Source organism: Equus przewalskii, chromosome 22 (assembly GCF_037783145.1).
Source record: "Equus przewalskii isolate Varuska chromosome 22, EquPr2, whole genome shotgun sequence".
NCBI lineage: Eukaryota > Metazoa > Chordata > Mammalia > Perissodactyla > Equidae > Equus > Equus przewalskii.
In genome coordinates, this window is record NC_091852.1 from 12,966,046 (window position 1) to 12,990,043 (window position 23,998).

General features: G+C 32.9%; 1 protein-coding gene across 9 annotated transcripts in view; it reads right to left on the reverse strand.

Annotated features, from left to right (window-relative positions):
- VPS13A (vacuolar protein sorting 13 homolog A) overlaps positions 1-23,998 on the reverse strand; it is a 233,757-nt gene that overhangs the window by 205,676 nt on the left and 4,083 nt on the right. For 7 of the 9 annotated variants that reach the window (XR_011531544.1, XR_011531547.1, XR_011531546.1 and 4 more), the window contains exons 2-5: positions 12,472-12,515; positions 10,580-10,622; positions 6,117-6,212; positions 5,739-5,840 (exon numbers count right to left, since the gene is read on the reverse strand). Coding sequence is in view for 3 of the 9 variants with exons in the window: in XM_070590109.1 (XP_070446210.1) it covers positions 5,739-5,840; positions 6,117-6,212; positions 10,580-10,622; positions 12,472-12,515 (285 nt within the window). In the remaining 6 variants the exon portion in view is untranslated. Of the gene's footprint in view, positions 1-5,738; positions 5,841-6,116; positions 6,213-10,579; positions 10,623-12,471; positions 12,516-19,922; positions 20,030-20,131; positions 20,254-23,998 lie in introns of all 9 variants that reach the window. The other 2 variants (XM_070590112.1, XM_070590113.1) reach the window with 2 other exon arrangements.

The following is a 23,998-nucleotide window of genomic DNA, read 5'->3' on the forward strand; positions in this document are numbered from 1 at the left end:
GAGGGGAGAGAATTTGATTTCCACAGACACCACATTGTTAGATTCAAATGTCCAGTTTCCAGTGAAAACTCACAAGGTATACAAAGAAACAGGAAAAGTACGGTCCTTCAAAGGGAAAACATAAATCAACAAAAACTATCCCTGAAAAAGACCTGACAACAAATCTACTAGACAAATCTTAAAACAACTGTTGAATAGATGCTCAAAGAACTAAAGAAAGACGTGGAGAAAGTAAAGAAAACAATGTATGAACAAATGGAAATATTTATAAAGAGATAGAATACCTAAAAAGAAACCAAACAGAAATTCTGGAACTGAAAAGTACGACAACTAAAAGGAAAAATTCACCAGATGAAGATTCAAAGGCAGATTTCAACGGGCAGAAGAATCAGTGAACTTGAAGATAGAACAATGGAAATTATCAAGTCTAAGGAACAGAAAGAAAAAACATTGAAGAAAAGTGAACAGAGCCTAAGGAACCCACAGGACACCAACAAGCAGACCAACATACACACTGTAGGAGTCCCAGCAGGAGAAAAGAGAGAGAAAGGGGCAGACAGAATATTTTAATAAATAAGAGCTGAAAACTTCCCAAATTTGAAGACAGATATAATTACACATATTTAAGAAGCTCAAGAACCTCCAGGTAAGCAGAACTCAAACAAATCCACATCGACACACATTATAACCAAATGTTCAAAAGCCAAAAATAAACAGAGAATCTTGAAAGCAGCGAGAGGGAAGCTACTTATCACATACAAGGGATCCTTAAAAAGATTTTGAGCGGATTTGTCAACAGAAACATTGAAGGCCAAAAGGCAGTGGGTTAATATATTTAAAGTGCTAAAAGAAAAAAAATCAAGAACGCTATATCCAGAAAAATTGTCCTTCAAGAGTGAGGGAAAAATGAAGACATTCCAAAATAAACAAAAGCTCAGAACATGTGTTACCAGCAGACCCACCCTCTGACACATGACGACGGGGGGTAAAATAAGGTGAAAATAAGAGGGCAGGGTGAAATAAGAGGACACTACCCAGTAACTAGAAGCCATATGAAAAAATAAAGACCCCAACAAAAGATAATACATGAGCAATTTAAAAAGCTAATATTATTGTGACAATGGTTTGTAACTCTACTTTTTGTTTTCTACAGGATTTGAGAAACTAATATATTTATAAAAAAATTCTTAGCCTAAAAGCTAGTATTATGGTAACTGCTTTGTAACTGCACATGCTGTTTTCTACACAATTTAAGAGACAAATGTATTTAAAAGAATTATTAGTTTGTTTTGGCAACACAATATATAAAGATGTAATTCTGTGACATCAGCAACTGAAAGAGTTAGGGACAGGGCTGTAAAAAAACAGTTACTGTATGTTATTGAAGTGAAGCTGGTATAACTTCAAAGTAGAGTGTTGTAACTTTAGGATGTTAAATGTAACCCCATGACAACCACAAAGAAAATAGCTATAGAATATACACAAAAGGAAATGAGCAAGGAATTTCAAAACTTCTCTACAAAAAAAATCAACTGAATCAAAAAAACAACAGTAATACAGTGATTGAGGGACAAAAAAATATGGTGAGGCATATAGTAAACAAACAGCAAAATGACAGAAATCTCTCCTTAGCAGTAATTATTTTAATGTAAACAGACTAAACACGTCAGTCAAAAGACAGAGATTAGTAGAATGGATAAAAACACATGATCCAATTACATGCTAGCTATAAGACACTCACTTTAGATCCAAAGACACGACCAGACTGAAAGTGAAAGGATGGAAAAAGATATTCTATGCAAATAGTAACCAAAAGAGAGTACTGGTGGCTATATCATCAGACAAGACAAACTAGAAATAAAAGAAGGTATAAGAAATAAAAAAGGACATTATATATTAATAAAAGGTTCAATACAGCAAGAAGATATAACATTATAAATAATTATGCACCTAATGACAAACCAGCAATATATATGAAGCAAAACTGATAAAATTGAAGGGAGAAACAGACTGCTTTATAATAATACTTGGGAGACTTGAATATACCACTCTCAATAATGGATAAAACAACCAGACAGAAGATAAGTAAGGAAATAGAGGACTTACACAACACAATAAACCAAATGGATGTAACACACATATATAGAACACTCTACCCAACAATGCCAGCGAACACATTCTCCTCAAGTGCACATGGGACATTTTCCATGACAGACCACACGAGGACACAAATTGAAGTCTCAATAGATTTTCTTTCTTCTTTTTTGCTTTTCTTTTTATAAGATTTTATTTTTCCTTTTTCTCTCAAAGCCCCCTGGTACATAGTTGTGTATTTTTAGTTGTGGGTCCTTCTAGTCACGGCATGTGGGATGCCACCTCAGCATGGCTTGACGAGCAGTGCCATGTCCACGCCCAGGATTTGAACCGACCAAACCCTGGGCTGCAGAAGGAGAGCGCACAAACTTGGCCACAGGGCCAGCTCCTCAAGAGACTTTAAAAAAAGGTATCATGCAAAGTATCATCTCTGACCACAACAGGATAAAATTAGAAATCAATAACAGAAGTAAAATTGGAAAATTCACAAATTTGTGGAAATCAAACATTCTTAAAACAACCAATGGACAAAGAAGAAATCATAAGGGAAATTACAAAATACTTAGAGATGAACGAAAATAAAAACACAACATACTAAAATTAATAGGACACAGAAATAAATATTAAGGGAAAAATTTATAGCTATAAAAAATAAGAAAGATCGGGCTGGCCCCGTGGCCGAGTGGTTAAGTTCGCGTGCTCCGCTGCAGGCGGCCCGGTGTTTCATTGGTTCGAATCCTGGGCGCGGACATGCCACATGCCACAACTAGAAGGACCCACAACGAAGAATATACAACTATGTACCAGGGGGCTTTGGGGAGAAAAAGAAAAAATAAATAAAATCTTTAAAAAAATAAATAAATAAAAATAAGAAAGATCTCAAAACAACCTAACTTTAGAAAACTTAAACAAACAGAAAAAGAACAAACTAAACCCAAAGCTGGCAGAAGGAAGGAAATAATAAAGATTAGAGCATAGATAAACTAAATAAAGAATAGAAAACCAATTGAGAAAAATCAACGAAACCAAAAGCTGGGTTTTTGAAAAGGTCAACAAAATCAAAAATACCTAGATGGACTAAGAAAAACAAGTTAAGTCTCAAATTACTAAAATCACAAATGAGAGTGGGAACATTACCACCAATTCTACAGAACTAAAAAGGATTATGAGAGAGTACTGTAAACAATTGTATGCTAACAAATTGGATTAACCAGATGAAATGGACAAATTCTCAGAAACACAAAACCTACCAAGACAAAAATCACAAAGAAATAGAAAATCTGAATAGACATATAACTAGGAAGATTGAATCAGTAATCAAAATTCTCCCAGTAAATAAAAGCCTGGGACATGATGGCTTCACTAGCGAATTCTACCAAACAATTAGAAGACAATACCAATCCTCCTCAAACTCTTTCCAAATTCTGAAGAGAAGAGAATACTTCCCAACTCAATCTATGAGGTCAGCAATAATCTGATACCAAAGCCACACAAAGACACCAAAAGAAAACTACAGATCAAAATGGATCAAAGATTTAAATCTAAGACCTAAAAACTATAATAAACTCTTAGAAGAAAACGTTGGGCAAACGCTGCAGACAGTGGATTTGGCAATGATTTCTTGCACATGACATCAAAGGCACAGGCAACAAAAGAAAAAGTAGACAAAATGGACTTCATGAAAATTAAAAAATTTTGTCCATCATAGGACACTATCAACAGAGTAAAGAGACTACCCATAGAATGGGAGAAAATTTGCAAATAATATATCTAATATGGGTTAACATCCAGAATTTATAAAGAACTCCTATCACTCCAACAACAACAAAAAACCAAATTGACTAAAAGATGGGCAAAAGATTTGAACAGACATTTCTCCAAAGAAGATATACAAATGGCCAATAAACACATGAAAAGATGCTGAAATATGAATCACTAGCGAAATGCAAATGAAAACTACATGAGTTACACTTCACTGCCATTAGGCTGCTACTATCAAAAAAACAGAAAGTAACAAATGTTGGCTAAGATGTGAAGGAACTGGAACCCTTCTGAACTGTTGGTGGGAACACAATATGGTGCAAGTCCCTATGGAAAACAGTACAGCGATTCCTCAAAAAATTAAAAATATAGTAGAATTACCATATGATTCAGCAATTTTTCTTCTGGGTGTATACCCCCCCAAAATTGAAAGCAGTGTCTCAAAGGGATATGTGTACACCCGTGTTCAGAGCAGCATTATTCACAATAGCTAAAGCATAGAAGCTACCCAATTCTCCCTTGATAAATGAAGGGATAAGCAAAATTTGGTGTATTTGCAATACGGAATATTATTCAGTCTTAAAAAAGAAATTCTAATATATGGTACAACATGGATGAACCTTGACGACATGATGCTAAATGAAATGAACCAGTCAGGAAAAGACAAGTACTGTAGGATTCCACTTACGTGAGTAGTCAAAATCTTAGAAAGTAGAATGGCAGTTTCCAGGGAGTAGGTGTAAAGTGGGAGGAATGGATGAGTTATTGTTTAATGGCTATAAAGTCTCAATTTCTAAGATGAAAAGAGAGAAGGAGATGGATGGTGGTGATGGCTGCACAACATTACAAATCTATTTAATAACACTCAACTATACACTTAAAATGATTAAGATGGTAAATTTCATGTGTATGCCACAATAAGAAATTTTTTTAATAAAAACAGGGATTGTGTGTAGGGATAAATGACTACAGAGGATACGAAAGAACTGTGACAAAAATGAAAAAATAATTACAAGAAGTGTTGCCACGCACAATGAATTGGTTAAATCTCCTTTAATGTTTTTAACCTGTTTCTCAAAAGGTAAAATGTTTATTATTGGATTTTATTTTTTAATTTAAAAAACCAATGCATGGCAAGGCTAGTGAAGTCAGTACATACATGTATTTTTTAAGATGCTTAGCTATTAAATGAAGGACAGAGGAACAGAAGATAAACAGATGAACAGCTTAGGTTAGGAAGACGATTTTATGTTTGAAGATAAGAGAGGTTACAGTATTTCACATGCTAAGGAAAAAGATTCACTAGAGGGAGAAGTTAGTTAGACTACAAAAAGCAGCTGGTGATGGTGGCCACAGCACAAGTGGACAGCGATTAGATTTCTGCAGGACATCTCTTACACTGACAAAAGAAAGGGTTGAAGTAATGCACCATTTTTGGTCTTGGTTGAAAGCAAAGGATGTGAAGCCAGGGAGAAAAGAGATTTGAGAAAATAGAAATAGACTGAGGGAATGGGTATCTGCAGAAAGTGAAAAACTGATATAAGGGGGATAAAAAAAAGCTAGAAAGGTAAGAGAATATACTTGATGAAATTAATTACTATAAATAAAAACTAATCTTACTCATAAACTAGGTATATTATTTGCCCCAAAGTAAATTTCTGCAAGGTAAAGTTTCTGTCACTATGACAAAACATACAAACCACATTAAAATTCCCCATGTAATAAGAGTCTCTCATATTTGTTAAGTAATCTCAGTGCCTCCAGAGAAAAATAATATTCAAATATTATATATATTGATATATATTTATACGTTATAAATATTGATAAATATTTAGGTCTTTTCCACTTTTTTTATTACCATTCTTATCTATTGTTTTCTTTACCTTGATCAGCTACTTTTTGTTTTGCTTCTTCTATTCTATTTAGTTCCCGTTGCTTTGCTTCTAAGAGTTGTTTTTCTTCTTTTAAAGCATCATATTTTATTTCTACAGGAAGCATAAAAAGGAAGAATCTTAATTACCTTCAATTAAAATCCACTCGTTCCAAAACATATCCTTGAAAATAATCACTAACTCAAAGTCTACAAAAATTTACAGTAAAGTCCAATTTAATTTGAATTACCAAATAACAAGTTTAAATATAAAAATATCTCAAAAACTTCCCCAAAAGTATTTTGAACAAATATAATTATCAAATATAAAGATTTTTTTCCATGCACAAAAAAGAGCAATTCAAATTACAATGTTTAAAATTTGACTTACTAGAAGAAGGCACTATGAGTAAATAAATGTCTTCCAATACAGCTTCAACTGGTTGAGTATAAAGGTTTTTCCATGGAATTACAAGATTAAGAATACCTACATGAAAAAAAAAAGACAAAAATATTATTCATTCAACCTACAGCTACTGTCAGCCCATTTCCTGTCAGACGTGAAAAGAGATAAAGTGGCCTTTGACCTTACGAACTCAGTCACTTTACAGAAAGCTATTCTACAACCAAAAACAACAAGCCTTTGTTGTCATGATTTGAAATTATCTGTACTAGTATTCTTGGAAAATCTACCTGATATTCTTGGAAAATCTACCTGATATTCTAAATATTTACAAGTTTCTATTCATGGTGATTTGTGTCAAAAATATACCAATATTTTTCCATTAATCAACAATCCTTGATATTATAACTTTGAATTTCCCCAATTCTTACTCTAACTCCCTATAAGTATTTTTCTTACACTTTAAAAAAGCAGATTATACACTTTATGTAAGTGTACATATGTGCACTTTTCACATACAGAGATTATATATATACACACACATATATATAGTAATATAAGTGTATGATTTTCACCATAAGTGTATATATGCACAAAGTTCTACGCTAATAATCAAGGATCATGGGCAATATTAGAAAATTATTCAAACTAATGAAAATGTTTATCACAATCCAATAACAAAGTATTTTAAAAAGCATTAGATTTCTTGAACTAAAAAATACTATGTAAGAGGTTCATCATACCATTTAGTTTGGTGCATTTAGAAAATTTTCATAATAAAAAGTTTTAAAATTTTTTACAAAGTATGAGTCTCTAGATTTAGAAATAATTGTCCTGATTGAGGAAGGCAAAAATTACTAAATACACTATTACTGCATTAAGTGGTTAGTAATTTGGGAAAGGAAAAAAATATCTACTTAGATCTATCTCATTACATAACCCAAAAATGGGTATCTCAAAAAACTCCAAAATGAGAAAAAGATTTAATCATACAATGTCTATCCAGAGAAAAACAAACTATCTGATTTCTCAAAGAGAGATAACTTTCTAAGTTTTAGAATCAGAGAAGATAGTGACCATGTCAAATTTATGTACACTCCAAAATATAACCAAAATGAAATGAGCAGATTGACAAAACAAGTGTGCCAAATTTGACATAGTGAATTTATTTATAAATGTACCAAGCAGAGCCAGCCCTGATGGCCTAGTGGTTAAAGTTTGGCGTTTTCCGCTTCAGTGGCCCGGGTTGAGTTCCTGGGCGGGGAACCACATCACTCATCTGTTAGGGGCTATGCTGTGGCGGCGGCTCACATAGAAGAACTAGGACTTAGAACTAAAATATACAACTACGTATTGGGGCTTTGGGGAAGAAAAAAAAAATGTACCAGACTGCTTACACACATAGACAAACATACACTAATAATCAAAAAAAGCAAAGGAACAAAAAGACAGAGAACAGTGACAAAATAGCATTAAGTAATCAAAGAAACACATATAAAATTAACAATGAAGCATTCTCACCACTAAATCTTTTTTTAAAAAAACCAAACTGTTTTTTATTCTCATTATAAAGTGCAGACTTCTCACAGAAAATTTGGAAAATTCAGAAAAATATGAACAAAGGCAATTCCAAAAATCTTCCACATGAAGACAACTACTTCTAAAATATGTGAGAACTTATATTTCATATGTATGTAATTCTGCATGCTAAATGAGGAAAACTTTCAAATATCAGTAAGATTAATAACACCCAATAATGGCGAGGGGACAATAAGTTTCTAAAACTGGTTATACCACTGTACCACTTATTTGGATATGTGTACTTCTTTCACTCAACAAACTGTTCTACTATATGCCAGGTATTGTGATAAGTGGTGAGGATACAATAAAAATTAAATCCACTTCTCAAGAACCTTATTGTCAAGTAGAAGGAAAAAAATAATAATGCTATTAAAGAATGACAGGTGCTATGATAGAGGTATGCAAACAACACCTTAAATGATTCTCAAAATTGTCTAGTATTTAGTGCAGTGTACTTTCCACTATGTTATATTAACAATGAAAATTACCTTACTATTATTTTTAAACATGGTCAGGCAAGAAAAAATAAGAAGGAAAGAAGGCAGGCTCTAAATGAAATCAAGTCTATCTATTCTTACATATTTTTGACTTTTCTTGAATTGATGTTAAATTTATATACACTGAAATACGATAATTATAAAATTCAATGATTTTTGGAAAAATTTTAAAAGCTACATGAAAATGTTTACTGTAATATTTTTATACCAGTGGAAATACCAGATTATTCTACAATGTCCAAATATGCATCCATTGGATTATTGCACTACCATAAGAAATAAATGAGGTCAAATTAACATAGATTATGAGAAATCTTTATTAAATGTTAACTTAAAAAATTGAACATAAAATCACACATATATCATGATTACAAGTAGTCAAAATGTATACATGTAAACAATCACATACAAATATGCAAAAATAAACATGTTAGTCACTAATCATCAGGGAAATGCAAATCAAAACTACAATGAGATATCACTTTACACCTGTCAGAGGGGCCATAACTATGAAGACAAAAAACAACACATGTTGGAGGGGATGTGGAGAAAAGGGAACCTTCATACACTGCTGGTGGGAATGCAAACTGGTGCAACCACTATGGAAAACAGTATGGAGATTTCTCAAAAAATTAAAAATGGAAATATCATATGACCCAGCCATCCCACTACTGGGTATTTATCCAAAGAACTTGAAATCAACAATTCAAACTTATGTACCCCTATATCCATTGCAGCACTACTCACAATAGCCAAGACATGGAAGCAACCCAAGTGCCATGGACTGATGAATGGATAAAGAAGATGTGGTGTATATACATACAATGGAATACTACGCAGCCATAAAATAAGACAAAATCATCCCATTTGCAACAACATGGATGGACCTTGAGGGTACGATGTTAAGTGAAATAAGCCCAACAGAGAAAGACAAATACCATATGATTTCACTCATATGTGGAAGATAAACAAACACATGGACAAAGAGAACAGATTAGTGGTTATCAGAGGGGAAAGGGGGTTGGGGGTGGGCACAAGGGGTAAAGGGGCACATATATATGGTGACTGACAAATAATAATGTACAAATGGGGCCAACCTGGTGACACAGTGGTTAAGTTTGCACGCTCTGCTGTGGTGGCCCGGGGCTTGCAGGTTCGGACCTGCACGGGTACAGACCTAGCACCACTCATCAAGCCACACTGTGGCAGCATCCCACATAAAATAGAGGAAGACTGGCACAGATGTCAGCTCAGCAACAATCTTCCTCGAGCAAAAAGAGCAAAACGGGCAACAGATGTTAGCTCAGGGCCAATCTTCCTCTCACACACACACACAAAACACAACAATAATGTACAAGTGAAATTTCACATTGTTATAAACTATTATGACCTTAAATAAATAAATAAACAAATAAATACGTTAGGGGGAAAAGTTAGGGGTGACATTTCTTCCCCTCTTATTTATGCTAAATTGGCTTTAAATTGAAGGGGGCAAGAGATAGAATTTGAGTCCCAGAAATGTCACATCATGAGAACTTTCTCTGGCACATGGTCTAACAGCAACTGTAAATGCACAAACCTGTGGCAACATCATCATGTAACTTACACAGGCTTTCAGAATACTTTGTTCCCCAAGTGACATCAACAACATTTATATAATGCTGCAACACTGTATAAATCGTACTATACAAACTAAGTAACAAAAATACTTCCAAGGGACAAATAATGATACTATCGTCTTGCACCATATTTAAACCAACAAAGTATAAACAATAGTTTAAACAATAAAGTTAATAACCCAACATAATTTAAGAAACCAAACATACATGTTTTTATTCAACATTTTAAAACATCATATTCCAATCAGTTTCTGCTCACCCAATTAACTTAAAATGTAAACTATGAACACCAGGGAAATAATACAATATTTCCTGCAAACCTAGAAAACTTCCAGAGCAGAAACTAGGTTTCCATTCGGTCCCTAGCCACACTGCCTGGATGATCCAAACCCTACTCCCTGTACCACACATCCACTGCCAATCAGAATACAGCAACATTAACTAGTGTCAGAAACCTATGAAACTGAGATAGTTATGCTCTATTAGATTTAATGCTTTGGCTCTCAATTAACTTATTTTTAACACCTAATAAAATGTATAATTTAAAATGTGTAATTTCATAAGTATTAGACAAGGGATATACAGACCACACAATATTTTTGCTATACAACTAGTATCTAACTAGAAGAAAACACATGATTATTTCCAATTAATGCTCAGAAACTTTAAAAACATCCCATTATAGAGATACCAGACATATTATTCTACTTGCATGTCCAGTAAGAAGGACATTCAAACAATAAACATAGCTTACCTATATGACCAACTTTAATTTTAAATGGCACATCAAGTTGACTCTACAAAAAAAACATGTAAAATATTAGTACACGAACAGTTCAACAAAATAGATAACTTTTTTCTTCCCAAAATTATTTAAAGGATTTAAGTTAACTTATACCTTCCCTTTACCTTCAACACTTATTTAAATTTATGTTTATAATTTCAATATTATTCTCAAAACCATAAAATTCAGGGAGATTGGTCCTTTTAAAATAAATAGGGGAAAGGTTCTACAGCAATACTAATCACTTAAGTTACCCATACCAGCATGACTACCGCTTTTACATTATTTGACAAAAAAAAGTGATAAATTCCACTGTTAGTTTATTCTTGTAAAAAGATTAAAACCCCATTTTGCAAATGAAAAAAAACAATTCTCAAAAACATTTCTCCCCATTCAATGGGGAAAAAGACAACTTTTTAAATAAATGGTGCTGGGAAAACTAGATACCCACTGCAAAAAAAAGAAGTTGGACTCGTACCTTATACAAAAATTAACTCAAAATGGACCAAAGTCCTAAACACAAGAACTAAAACTGAAACCCTCAAAAGAAAATATGTTAAAATCTTAACATGAGACTTGGCAATAATTTCTTGACTATCACATCAAAGGCACAGACAATAAAAGAAAAAATAGATGGATTCAATTTCTTCAGAATTAAAAACTTCTGTGCAGAGACACTATCAACAGAGGCATAAGGCAATCCACAAAATGGAGATTTGCAAATCACATATCTGGCAAAGGGAAATATCCAGAATACATAAACAACCACAACTCAATCAAAAACAAAACAAAACAAAACTCGAGTAAAAAGCAACATTTTTCAACAGACATCTCTCCAAGGAACATACACAAATGGCCAATGAGCACACGAAAAGTTGCTCAACTTCATTAGTCATTAGAGAAATGCTAAGAAAAGCCAAAATGAGATGCCATTTTATACCCATTACAATGGCTATTATCAAAAAACAGAAAATAAATGTTGGCAAGGATGTGGAGAAACTGGAATCCTCATGCATTGCTGATGTGATATAAAATGGCTCAACTGCTATGGAAAACAGTGTGGCAGTTCCTGAAAAGGCTAAATATAAAATTACCATATAATCCAGCAATTCCACTCCTAGATTTTTACCCACAGGAATTGAAACCACGAACTCAAATAGACATGTATATACCAATGCTTATAGCAGTGTTATTCACAAGAGCCAAAAGTCAAAAGTAACCCAAGTATCCATCAACAGATGAATGGATAAACAAAATGTGACATATACATACAGTGAAATATTATTCAGTCATAAAAAGGAATGATGTTCTGATACATGTTATACCATGGATAAACTTTGAAGGAATTATGCTAAGTGAAATAAGCCAGATACAAAATAAGGAACACAGCATGATTCCACTTATACGAGGTACAGAGAACAGGCAAATTCATTGAGACAGAAAGCAGATTAGAGGTTAGCAAGGTCTATGGAGAGAGGGAATGGGGAGTTATTTCTTAATGGTTACAGAGCTCCCTTTGGGGCTGGTTGCACAACATTGTGAATACAAGTAATGCCTGAATTGTACAGTTAAAAATGGTTAAAATGGTATTAAAAAAACTTGAAGACAATTGGGGAGATAACCATTTAAAATAAAAGCATACAGGAAAAAATAAATATTAAACATTTTTTAAATGGGAAAAATTATACTGTTTATGCTTTTAAGGAGAGTAAAAGTCCACTTTGCAAAATTCACATTTTACAGAAATTATTTTCAAAAAATTTTCTCCAACTTAAATAATAAATAAATAAATAAAGTAAACCCTGAAGAAGTCCATATAGCTAAATATACTAATATTACAAATTTTTATAGGGAAAACCTACCAGGGCATTTTCTTTAATTTCAAGATTCTTCAAGGCCACAGCTCCTAAAAAAAGTATTAAAAAATTAAAACTGAAATACTCAAATATTTTCCATTTTAAAGTTAAGTATACTTATTCTTAAACATCATTTTAAGGAAAAATAATTATAAGTAATGTACGTAACAGCAAACAGAATCCAACTATGATCTCATTAGCTCACCTTCATCCTTCAACTGAGTCTAAGATTCCATGTTTGACCACAACATCATTTACTGCAAGTTCTGACCTCTGCAGTTGTAGCTCAGTGTTAATGTATACAAACATTTAAATCAGAAGTATACAAACAATATGAATCTAGCAAGGTAGCATGATAAAAGAACAATATAAAATAAATTGAATTTAAATATATTTGCAATGAACAATTGGAAAGAAATTTTTAAAATCTAAAGTCAGCAAACTTGAAAATATAATAAACTTCCAAAACTGAAATGCAGAGAGAAAAACAAAAGAACAGAACATCCTAGAATTGCAATACAATTGTAAAAGCTGTAACATATACATAATAGGAATACCAGAAGGTGAAACAAAGGAGAGAAACAGAAAAAAACATTTAGAGTAATAATGGTTGAGAAATTTCTGAAATTAATGACAAAGACTCCAAACCATGGAACCAGGAAGCCCAGAGAACACCCAGCAGGAAAATACCAGAAAATCTACACCTAAGCATATCATAATCAAAATGTATTCAAAATTAAAGACAAAGAAAAATCTTGATTATGATCTAGAAACCCCACTTCTGAGTATATATCCAAAGGAAAAGAAAATAGGATATGGAAAAGATATTTGCACTCCCATGTTTACTGCAGCATTATTCACAATAGTCAAGATACAAAAACAATCTAAGTGTCTATCAACAGATAAATGGATAAAGAAGATATGGTGCGTATATACATAAACACAATGGAATATTATTCAGCCATGAGAAAAAAGGAAATCCTGCCATTTGAGACAACATGGATGGACTGTGAGGGCATCATGCTTAGTGAAAAACGCCAGACAAAGAAAGACAAATAATGTATGATATCATTTATATGCAGAATTTTAAAAAGCTGAAGGTGAACTCATAGAAACAGAGTAGAATGGTGGTTATGAGGGGATGGGATGTAGGGGAATTGGGAAATACTGTTAAAGGGTACAAACTTGCAACTAGAAGATGAATAGTTCTGGAGATCTAACGTACAACCTAGTGATTATAGTCAACAATACTGTATTATATACTACAAAATTGCCAAGAAACTAGGTCTTAAATGTTCTCATCACAAAAAAGAAATGATAATTATGTGACGCAACAGAAATGTTAGCTAAAGCCATGGTGGTAATCATACTGTAATATACAAGTTATCAAATCAACATGGTGCATACCTTACACTTACACAATGTTATACATAAATTAGAACCAAAAAGAAAAATCTTGAAAGAAAGCAGAGAAACACACACACACAACAGAGGTAATAAAGTATAAGTGAACTGAAAAATTCACTAGAGAAAATCAAAAGCAGACTCAAACAAGCAAAAGAATGAATCAGTAAACTTGAAGACAGGTCATGTGAAAGTACAGAGTGAGCAGCAAAAGGAAAAAAGTGAAGAAAAGTGACGAGAGCCTAAGGGACTCAGGGACATCATTAAGTAGATCATGCATTATGGGAGTCCAAGAGGAAGGGAGAGAAAGGAGCAGAATTTATTTGAACAAATAACAGCCAAAAACTTCCCAAATCTGAGGAAAGACATGGATATTTGAAGGCAAGAATTTCAATTCAACCAAGAAACATGTTAATCAAAGACAAAGAGAAATTAAAGGCAGCAAGAGAAAAGTCACTTGACATGTACACGGAATCTTCAATAAGATTATCAGCATATTTCTCTACAGAAACCTTGCAAGCCAGAAAACAGGGGATGACATATTTAAAGTGCTGCAAGAAAAAAAATGTCAACCAAGAACATCGTATCCAGCAAAATATGCCTACTTCAAAAACGAGGGAAAAATTAAGATATTCTCAGATAAACAAAAGCTGAGGGAATTCATTACCAGTAGACTTATTTTACAAAAATTTTAAAAGGAGTCCTTCAAGTTGAAAAGAACGAACACTATGCAGTAACTCAAAGCCATATGAAAATATAAAGTTCTCAGGAAAGGTAAATACATGGGCAAATATAAAAAGTAGTAGTATTATAATTTTACTTTGTAACTCCACTTCGTATTCTTTTACAAAATTTAAAAGACAAAAGAATAAAAAAAGTATAAGTCCATATTAATAGGTATATAATATATAAAGACATCATTTGTTACGTCAACAACAAAGTTGGAGAAGCAAGCTGAATAGGAGTACAGTTATTGTATGCATTTAATTAAACTGGTATCAGTTTAAAATATATTGTTATAACATTAAGATACATAATCCCTGCGGAACCACAAAGTAAGTATCTATAAAATATACACAAAAGGAAATAAGGAAATCAAAATGTCACCACAAAAAGAACTGAACAAAAAGGAAGGCAGTAAGGAGAAAAACAAAACAGAAAATATAAGACATACAGAAAATAACTAACAAAATGACAACTGTAAGTCCTTCCCTAACAGCAATTACTTTAAATGTAAATAGTTTAAATTCTCCAATCAAAAGACACAGATAGGCAGAGTGGATTAAAAAACAAAACAAAACAAAACAAAATCCCACTATATGCTGTCTACAAGACACTCACTTTAGCTCTAAGGACAGACATGGGTTAAAATCAAAAGGATGGAAAAAGATTCCCTAATGCAAATAATAACCAAAAGAAAGCAGAGAAGGCTATACTTAGATAAAATAGACTGTAAATCAAAAGCTGTTACAGGAAACAAAGCAGCACATTATACAATAATAAAAGGATGAATTCTCTAAGCAGATATAACAGTTGTAAACATAGATGCACCAAACATCAAAGCTCAAAAACATATGAATCAAACAATGACAGATGTGAAGAGAGAAATAGGTCGTTCTATGATAACAGTAGGAGGCTTCAATACATGACTTCACTAATGGATAGAACAACCAGATCGAAGATTAACAAGGAAATAGTCGAATTGAACTCAATGAATATATACAGAACACTCTACCCAACAACAGCAGAATACACAATTTTCTCAAGCGCAATGAGACATTCTTCAAAACAGGTCATATGTTAGGCAACAAAACAAATCTGAATACACTTTAAAAGACTGAAATCATAAAGATATCTTTTCTGATAACAATGGAATGAATTTAGAAATCAAGAGCAGAATGAAAACTGAAAAACCTAAAAATATGTGAAAATTAACACACAAACTAGCAATGAGTCAAAGAAGAAATCAAAAAGAAAAATTTAAAAACAAAAAAAATTAAAATTAAACGCAACATACCAAAACTTATGAGATGCAGCAAAAGAAGTCCTGGGAGGTAAATTTATGGCTGTAAATGTTTACATTAAAAAAGAAATACCTGAAATCAACAATGTAAATTTTCACCCTAAAGAAACTGAAATAGATGAACTAAACCCAAAGCTACCAGAAGGAATGAAATAATAAAGATTAGAACAGAGACAAGCAAAATAGAGAACAGAAAACCAATAGAGAAAACTGATGAAACCAAAAGCTGATTCTTCAAAACTATCAACAAAATTGACAAATCTTTAGCTAGGCTGACTAAGAAAAAAAGAGAAAAGAGTCAAGTAACTAAAGTCAGAAATGAAGGAAGGGATAGTAGCAGCAATTTTAAAGAAATAAAAAAGATTATAAAGAGTACCATGAACAACTGTACATCAACAAATTGGATAACCTAGATGAAATGGATAAATTCTTAGAAACACACACCCTACCACTAATGAATCATGAAGAAATAAATAATCTGAACAGACGTATAATTAGTAAGGAGATTTCATAAGTAATCAAAAACCTCTCAAAAACAACAACAAAAACCCAGACCAGATCATTTCACTGGTGAATTCTACCAAATATTTAAAAGAGAATACCAATACTCCTCAAACTCCTGCAAAAAACTGAAGAAAAGGCAATACTTCCAAACTCAATCTACGAGGTCAGTATTAATCTGATACCAAAGCCAAAGAAAAGTACACACACAAGAAAACTACAGATCAATATCTCTGATGAACATTGATACAAAAATCCTCCACAAAATAGCAGCAAATAAAATTCAACAGCACAGGAAAAGGACTGTACACCATGACAACACAATTTATTCCTGGAATGGAAGGATGGTTCAATATATGAAAATCAATCAACGTAATACACCTTCTTAACAGAATGAAGGGAAAAAACCACATGATCATCTCAATTGGTAAAGAAAAAGCAGTCAAAAAAATCTCAAATCCTTTCGTGATAAAAAAACACTCAACAAACTAAGAATAACAGGAAACCAGCTTAACATAATAAAGGCCATACATGAAAAGCCCACAATGAACATCGTTCTCAATGGTGAAACACAAATCTTTTCCTCTAATATCAGGAACAAGATAAGGATGCCCACTTTCACCACTTTCATTCAAAACAGTACTGAAAGTCCTAGTCAGGGTAATTAGGCAAGAAAAAGAAATAAAAGGCATCCACCTTGGAAAGGAAGAAGTAAAATTATCTCTGTTTACTGACAATGTGATATTCTATGAAGAAAACCCTATATATTCCACTAAAAACAACTCTTGGGATGAATGAATTCAGCAGTTGCCAGATACAAAATCAAAACACAAAAATCAGTTGTGTTTTCTTACACTAACAATGAACAACCTGAAATAGAAATTAAGACAACAACTCTATTCACAATAGCATCAAAAATAATAAAACATTTATGGATAAACTTAACCAAGGGAGTGAATGACTTGTACCCTGAAACTATAAAACAGTGCTGAAAGAAATTAAAAAATGAAAAGACATCCAATGTTAATGGATTAGAACACTTAATATTGTTAAGATGTCAATACTATCCAAAGCAACCTACAGATTCAATACAATGCACATTAAAATCCCAATGTTTTTTGCAGAAATAAGGAAATCCATCCTTAAATTCATATGGAATTTCAAGGGACTCCCAAACAGTCAAAAAATCTTTAAAAAAAAAAAAAAGAAAGAAAATTGGAAGTCTCACAGTTTCTGATTTCAAAACTCACTAGAGTAATTAAAACAGTGTGGTACTGACATATAGACATTTAGACCAATGGAAAAGAAGAGATAGCCCAGAAGTACATCCCCATAGATACAGTCAAATGATTATCAACAAGGCTGTCAAGATCATTCAATTTGGAAAGGACAGTCTTTTCAACAAAGGTGTTGGTAAACTGGATATTTACATGCAAAAGAAAGAAGCTGAAACCTTACCTTACACTATATCTAAAAATTAACTCAACATGGATCAAAGACTTAAATGTCAAACCCAAAATTATAAAACTCTTAGAAGAAAGCATAGGTGAAAGTTTCCATGACATTAGATTTGGCAATGATTTCTTGGATGTGTGGCACCAAAAAGAAAATAGATGATTTGTATTTCATCAAAATTATAAACTTTTGTGCATCAAAGGGCACTATCAACAATGAAAAGGCAAGACATGGAACATGGGGAATATTTGCAAATAACATATCTGATAAGGGGTTAATATCCAGAATAAATAAAGAACTCCTACAACTCACCACCAACAACAAACCAATTAAACAACGGGCAACGGTCTTGAATAGATATTTTTCCAAAGAAGATATACAAATGGCCAATAAGTACACGAAAATATGTTCCCTAATCATTAGGGAAATGCAAATAAAAATGACAATGAGACACCACCACAAATCCAGTAGCATGACTACTATGAACAAAACAGAAAATAACAAATGTTTCTGAGGATGTGGATAAACTGGAACCCTAGTGCAATGCTGGCAGGAATGTAAAATGGTGCAGCCATTATGGAAAGCAGTCAGGTGGTTAGTCTAAAAATTAAAAATAGAATTATATGACCAAGCAATTCCACTTGTGGGCATATACCCAAAACATTTAAAAGCAGGGCCTCAAAGAGATATTGGTACACTCATGCTTGTAGTAGCATTATTCACAACAGCCAAAAGGTGGAAGCAACCCATGTGTCCACTGACAGAGGAATGGAGAAACAAAATGTGGTGTATACATACAATGGACTGTTATTCAGCATTAAAAATGAATGAAATTCTGACATATGCTACAACACCGATGAACCTTAAAGATACCATGCAAAGTGAAATAAGCCTGACAAAAAAGTACAAATAGCATATGATATCACTTATATGAGGCACCTAGAGTAGTCAAATTCATAGAGACAGAGAATAGGACGGTGGTTGCCACAGGCTGAGGGGAGGGGAAATGGGTAGTTATTGCTTAATGGGTGCAGTGCTTCAGTTTTGCAAGATGAAGAGTTCTGGAGATGGATGGCGGTGATGGTTGTAAAACAATGTGAATATACTTAATGCCACTGAACTGTACACTTAAAAATGGTTAAGATGATAAATTTTATGTTGTGTATATTTTACCACAACTTTTTTAAATGGAAGGAGAGAGTGAAGGAGAAATAAAGACTTTCTCAGACAAACAAAAACTGAGAATTTGTTGCCAGTAGACCGCCCTTGCAAGAAATGTTAAAAGTTTTCAGAGAGCAGGAAAATGATATAGGTCAGAAACTCAGATCTACAAGAGTATTAGAGAAGGAATCAGTGAAGGTAAAATTATCCCTTCTTTTTCATTATTCTTAAAGGTCTAATGAAAAACTATCCAAAATAATGACAAGAACAGTACACTGGGTGAGTAGAGTTTATGGATAAGTAAGATGAACGACAGCAATGTTATAAGAGGCATAAGGGATGGAATGAAATACTCTGTTACAAGGTACCTCCACTATCCATGAAGCAGTATAGTTTTATTTGAAGGCAGACTTAGATTAGTTTTAAACGTATACTATAATCCTAAGCCAACTACTAAAAAAAAAAAATTTAAAGAAGTATAATTGATATGCTAGGAGAGGAGAAAAAATTAAATCATATAAAATGCTCAATTAAAACCAGAGAAGGAGGGAAAAAAAGGGGAAGATTTTAAAAAGCAAAGAAAGATACGCAACAAATAGAAAACAGCTACAAATACGGTATATATAAATCCATTAACCCAACTATATCAATAATTACTTTAAATTAAATGTGAATGGTCTGAATATACCAATTAAAAGACAGAGATTTGACAGAGTGGATAAAAAACAAAACCCAACTATAAAGTGTCTACAAGGAGTCCACTTTAAATACAAAGACATAGACAAATTAAAAATAAAGAGATCTAATTGAAATTTATAAAACATTTTATCCAACAACAGCAGAATACATATTCTTCTCAAATTCATATGGAACATTCACCAAGAAAAATCACACTGTGGGCCATAAAACATACCTTAACAAATTTAAAGGAACAGAAGTCACACAAAGTTTGCTTTCAGACCGCAAAGGAATCAAACTAGAAATAAGTAACAGAAAGAAAGCTGGAGAATCCCAAAATACCTGAAGATTAAATAAACATTAGTTTTAAAAGACACAAAGGTCAAAGAAGAAGCCCCAAAAGAAATTTTAAAATATTTTGAATCAAATGAGAACACAACTTACCAAAATCTGTGACATGCAGCAAAAGCAGGGCTTAGAGGGAAATTTAAACCACTGAGTGCACATATTATATTAGAAAAGAAGAAACATCTAAAATCAGTAATCAAAGCTTCCACCTTAGGAATCTAGAAAAGAAGAGCAAATTAAATCCTAAGCAAGCAGAAGAAAAGAAATAATAATTAGAGCAGAAATCAATGAAATTGAATACAGAAAATCAATAGAGAAAAATCAATGAAACCAAAAACTGGTTCTTTGAAAAGATCAATAAAATTAATAACTCTCTAGCCAGGTTAACTAAGGAAGAAAGAGAAAAGCCAAAAATTACTAATATAAGAAATGAAAGGAAGGGCCATCATTACTGATCCTATGGACATTAAAACGATAATATAGGAATATTATAAACATGCCCACAAATGTTGTAACTTAGAGGAAACATACCAATTCCTTGGAAGATACATTCTACCGAAATTCACACAAGAAAAAAATACATAATCTAAATAGGCCTATATTTATTTTAAAAATTGAATCAATAATTAATAATCTTTCAAAACTGAAAGCATAATGCCCAGATGGTTTCACTAATGTTCTACCAAAAATTGAAGGAAAAAATGATACAAATCCCTTACAATCTCTTCCAGAAAAGAGAAGCAGAGGGAACACTTTCTAACTCATCTGTGAAGTCAGCATTACCCTAATACCAAAATCAGACTAAGACACTACAAGAAAGAAAAACTGCAGACCAGCATCTCTCATGAACATAGACGCGAAAATCCTCAACAAAATATCAGCAAGTTGAATTCAACAATGTATAAAAATAATCATATATCATGACCAAGTGGGATTTATTCCAGGTATGAAACGCTCATTCACCATTTAAAAATCAGTTAATGTAATCCATTACACCAACAGGCTAAGGAAAAATCCCATGATCATATCAATAGATGCAGAAAAACCATTTTACAAAAACTAACACACATTCTTGGAAAACAACTCTCAGTAAACCAGGAATAGAGGTACGTATGGTAGGAAAAAAAATCAAAATATTGGATGCTTCTGGGGAAAGGGGCAAGGAAACTTTTGGGTGTGATGGATATGTTCATTATCTTGATCATGATGATGGTTTCCCAGGTGTACATATGTCAAGATTTATCAAACTGTACACTTTAAATATGTGCATTTTACTATATGTCAATTATACCTCAATACAGCTGTTAATATATAACTAATGGTAGAATCTAGATTATGGGTAGATGGATATGACTATAAAATCTTGTAACATTGATATATGTTTGAACACTTTTCATAACAAAATGTTCCCTTTCAGCTCTGAAGTTCTATGAAAGTATCTTAGAACATAAAGTAAAAATAATATTTAATGAATTAGAATTAGTAATTACCACTAGACTATAACAATCATTTGTTAGGTTCCCCAGTATGTTCCTATCACAGAAGAATGACTCCTTAAAATCAGGAACTGTGCCCTGACTGAATCTTCATCTTCCTATACAGACACTGGTATACTGAGGGTATGCAGTAAGTGGCCACTGAACATAAGACACTATTAAAAAGAGAAAACTGGGAGGTTAACATTTCAAAAACAGAATATGGAAGTTAGTTAAAAAACAAGAAATGTGAGCTTCTAATGTTACATAGAGATGTCAGGCATAACAAAAAAAAAAACTTGCATATTGGAGAGGTTGTGGAGAAAAGGGAACCCTCATACACTGCTGATGGGAATGCAAACTAGTGCAGTCACTATGGAAAACAGTATGGAGATTTCTCAAAAAACTAAAAATAGAAATACCATTATGACCCAGCTATCCCACTACTGGGTATCTATCGAAAGAACTTGAAATCAACAATTCAAAGTAACTTATGCACCCCCATGGTTCACTGCAGCATTACTCACAATAGCCAAGATGTGGAAGCAACCCAAGTGCCCATCAACTGATGACTGGATAAAGAAGATGTGGTGTATATATACTATGGAATACTACTTAGCCATAAAAAAAAGACAAAAAGCCTCCCATCCACAACAACATGGATGGACCCTGAGGGTATGATGTTAAGCAAAATAAGCCAGAGAAAGACAAACACCATATGATTTCGCTGATAAGTGGAAGATAAACAAACACACGGACAAAGACAACAGTTCAGTGGCTACAGGAGAAGGCGGCTGGGGGGGTGAGCACAGTGGTGAAGGGGAGCACTTATATGGTGATGGACAAGTAATAACGTACAACTGAAATCTGACAATGTTGTAAACTATTGTACACTCAATAACATAAAAAATGGCAAATTTGTCTGAGTACTGTAATTTTCGAAAAAACAAGAAAGAGCAAGAAGAAGACTATAATAAGAAGAGACTATAAAGTATGGGTACTCCCTGTGTTACAAATAATAACTCTATCACACAAGCCACCCTTGTAACTGCCCCTCTCTCTGAATTTCTAATACTTTGCCCTGAAAGTGCTCTTAAAATGCACCTATTAGTTGTCATCACAATCCTGGGTCATTTGTCGAAAAAAAAAAGTTTTAGTGTCCTACTCCAGATAAATAAATTATAATCTCTGGGAAGCAGTTTACAAATCTGTATTTAAAACAAGCATCTATGGCTGATTCTAATCCAGCCTGGCTCTTAAAGGAAATGTGAATGCTTGATTGCTTAGGAAAGTTGGGAGATGACTCTCCAACGAGTCTGTTAAGTACTACCACCTCCCTAAGTAGATGATCTATAGGAAGGGTGGAGAACTGGAAACAGCCGTGTATAAAAAGTATACTTTACTGACATCAAAATTTGCCAAGAGTTTGAAATAAAGCTCAATTCCTCTTTCCCCTCCCACAAAATAGATGTTTCCAGCACTCAGTCTACTTAGTGTATAGGACCCAGTATAGGAGCATTGTTCTGCTACATGATAATTAACCAGGTTTTTGGAAACTATTCACTCATACATAACAATGGTTCTAGGGAAAAGTGGATTCTGATTTCCAAAGAGCCATCTCAGAAAGAAATTTTCAGAGCACTACACATTATCAGGTTTGAAACATCCATGTAACTTCAGAATACTAATACTATTAATATGCTAAGAGTGAAATTAGTTGGATTACTACACAGAAGCCTAGGATGAAAGCAAACATTTAAAACTAACAGGCCCTCTGACATTAGATCATAAAATATGATCTAATGATCCAAATCTTAACATTTTTCCTATGTAATATCTAGTTTCCATTATTGAAATTTTCAAAGAATGTTTTTTAAAAGTCCTCTAAGTTTATCAAAAATTACTGCTTTTTAAATTCTCAAAGAATGTTTTTTAAAAATCTCCAGCTATTATTTAAAGCTTCATTTATCCAAATACAACCAATTTCTATACATAAAACACTGACATGTTATTTTAAAAATTTGATAAACACTAAAGTTACAGGATCACATTACCTAATTTCAAGACTTACTATAAAGCTACAATTATCAACACAAGGGTGATACTGGTGAAAAGATGGACACACAAATCATTGAAACAGATTACAAGCCAAAAATAAACCCACACAATATAAAGTCTACTGGGTTTTTTTTTTTTTTTAACAAAAGTGCAAAGACAATTCAATGGAGAAAGGATATTCTTAAGTGGTGCTCAAACAACTGGCTATTTGCATCCTCATGAAAACAAATGAACAAATGAACCTCACCCTCCAACTTCTACCACTCCTTATTGAAAAAAGGATCAGAAACTAAAACATAAAATATAAAATTATAAAACTTCTAAAAGAAAATAGGAAAAAATCTTTGTGACTTCGAGTTAGGGAAAGATTCAAGGTCACAACACCAAAAGCATGACTGACAGAAAATTTTGGATGAACTGTACTTGATCA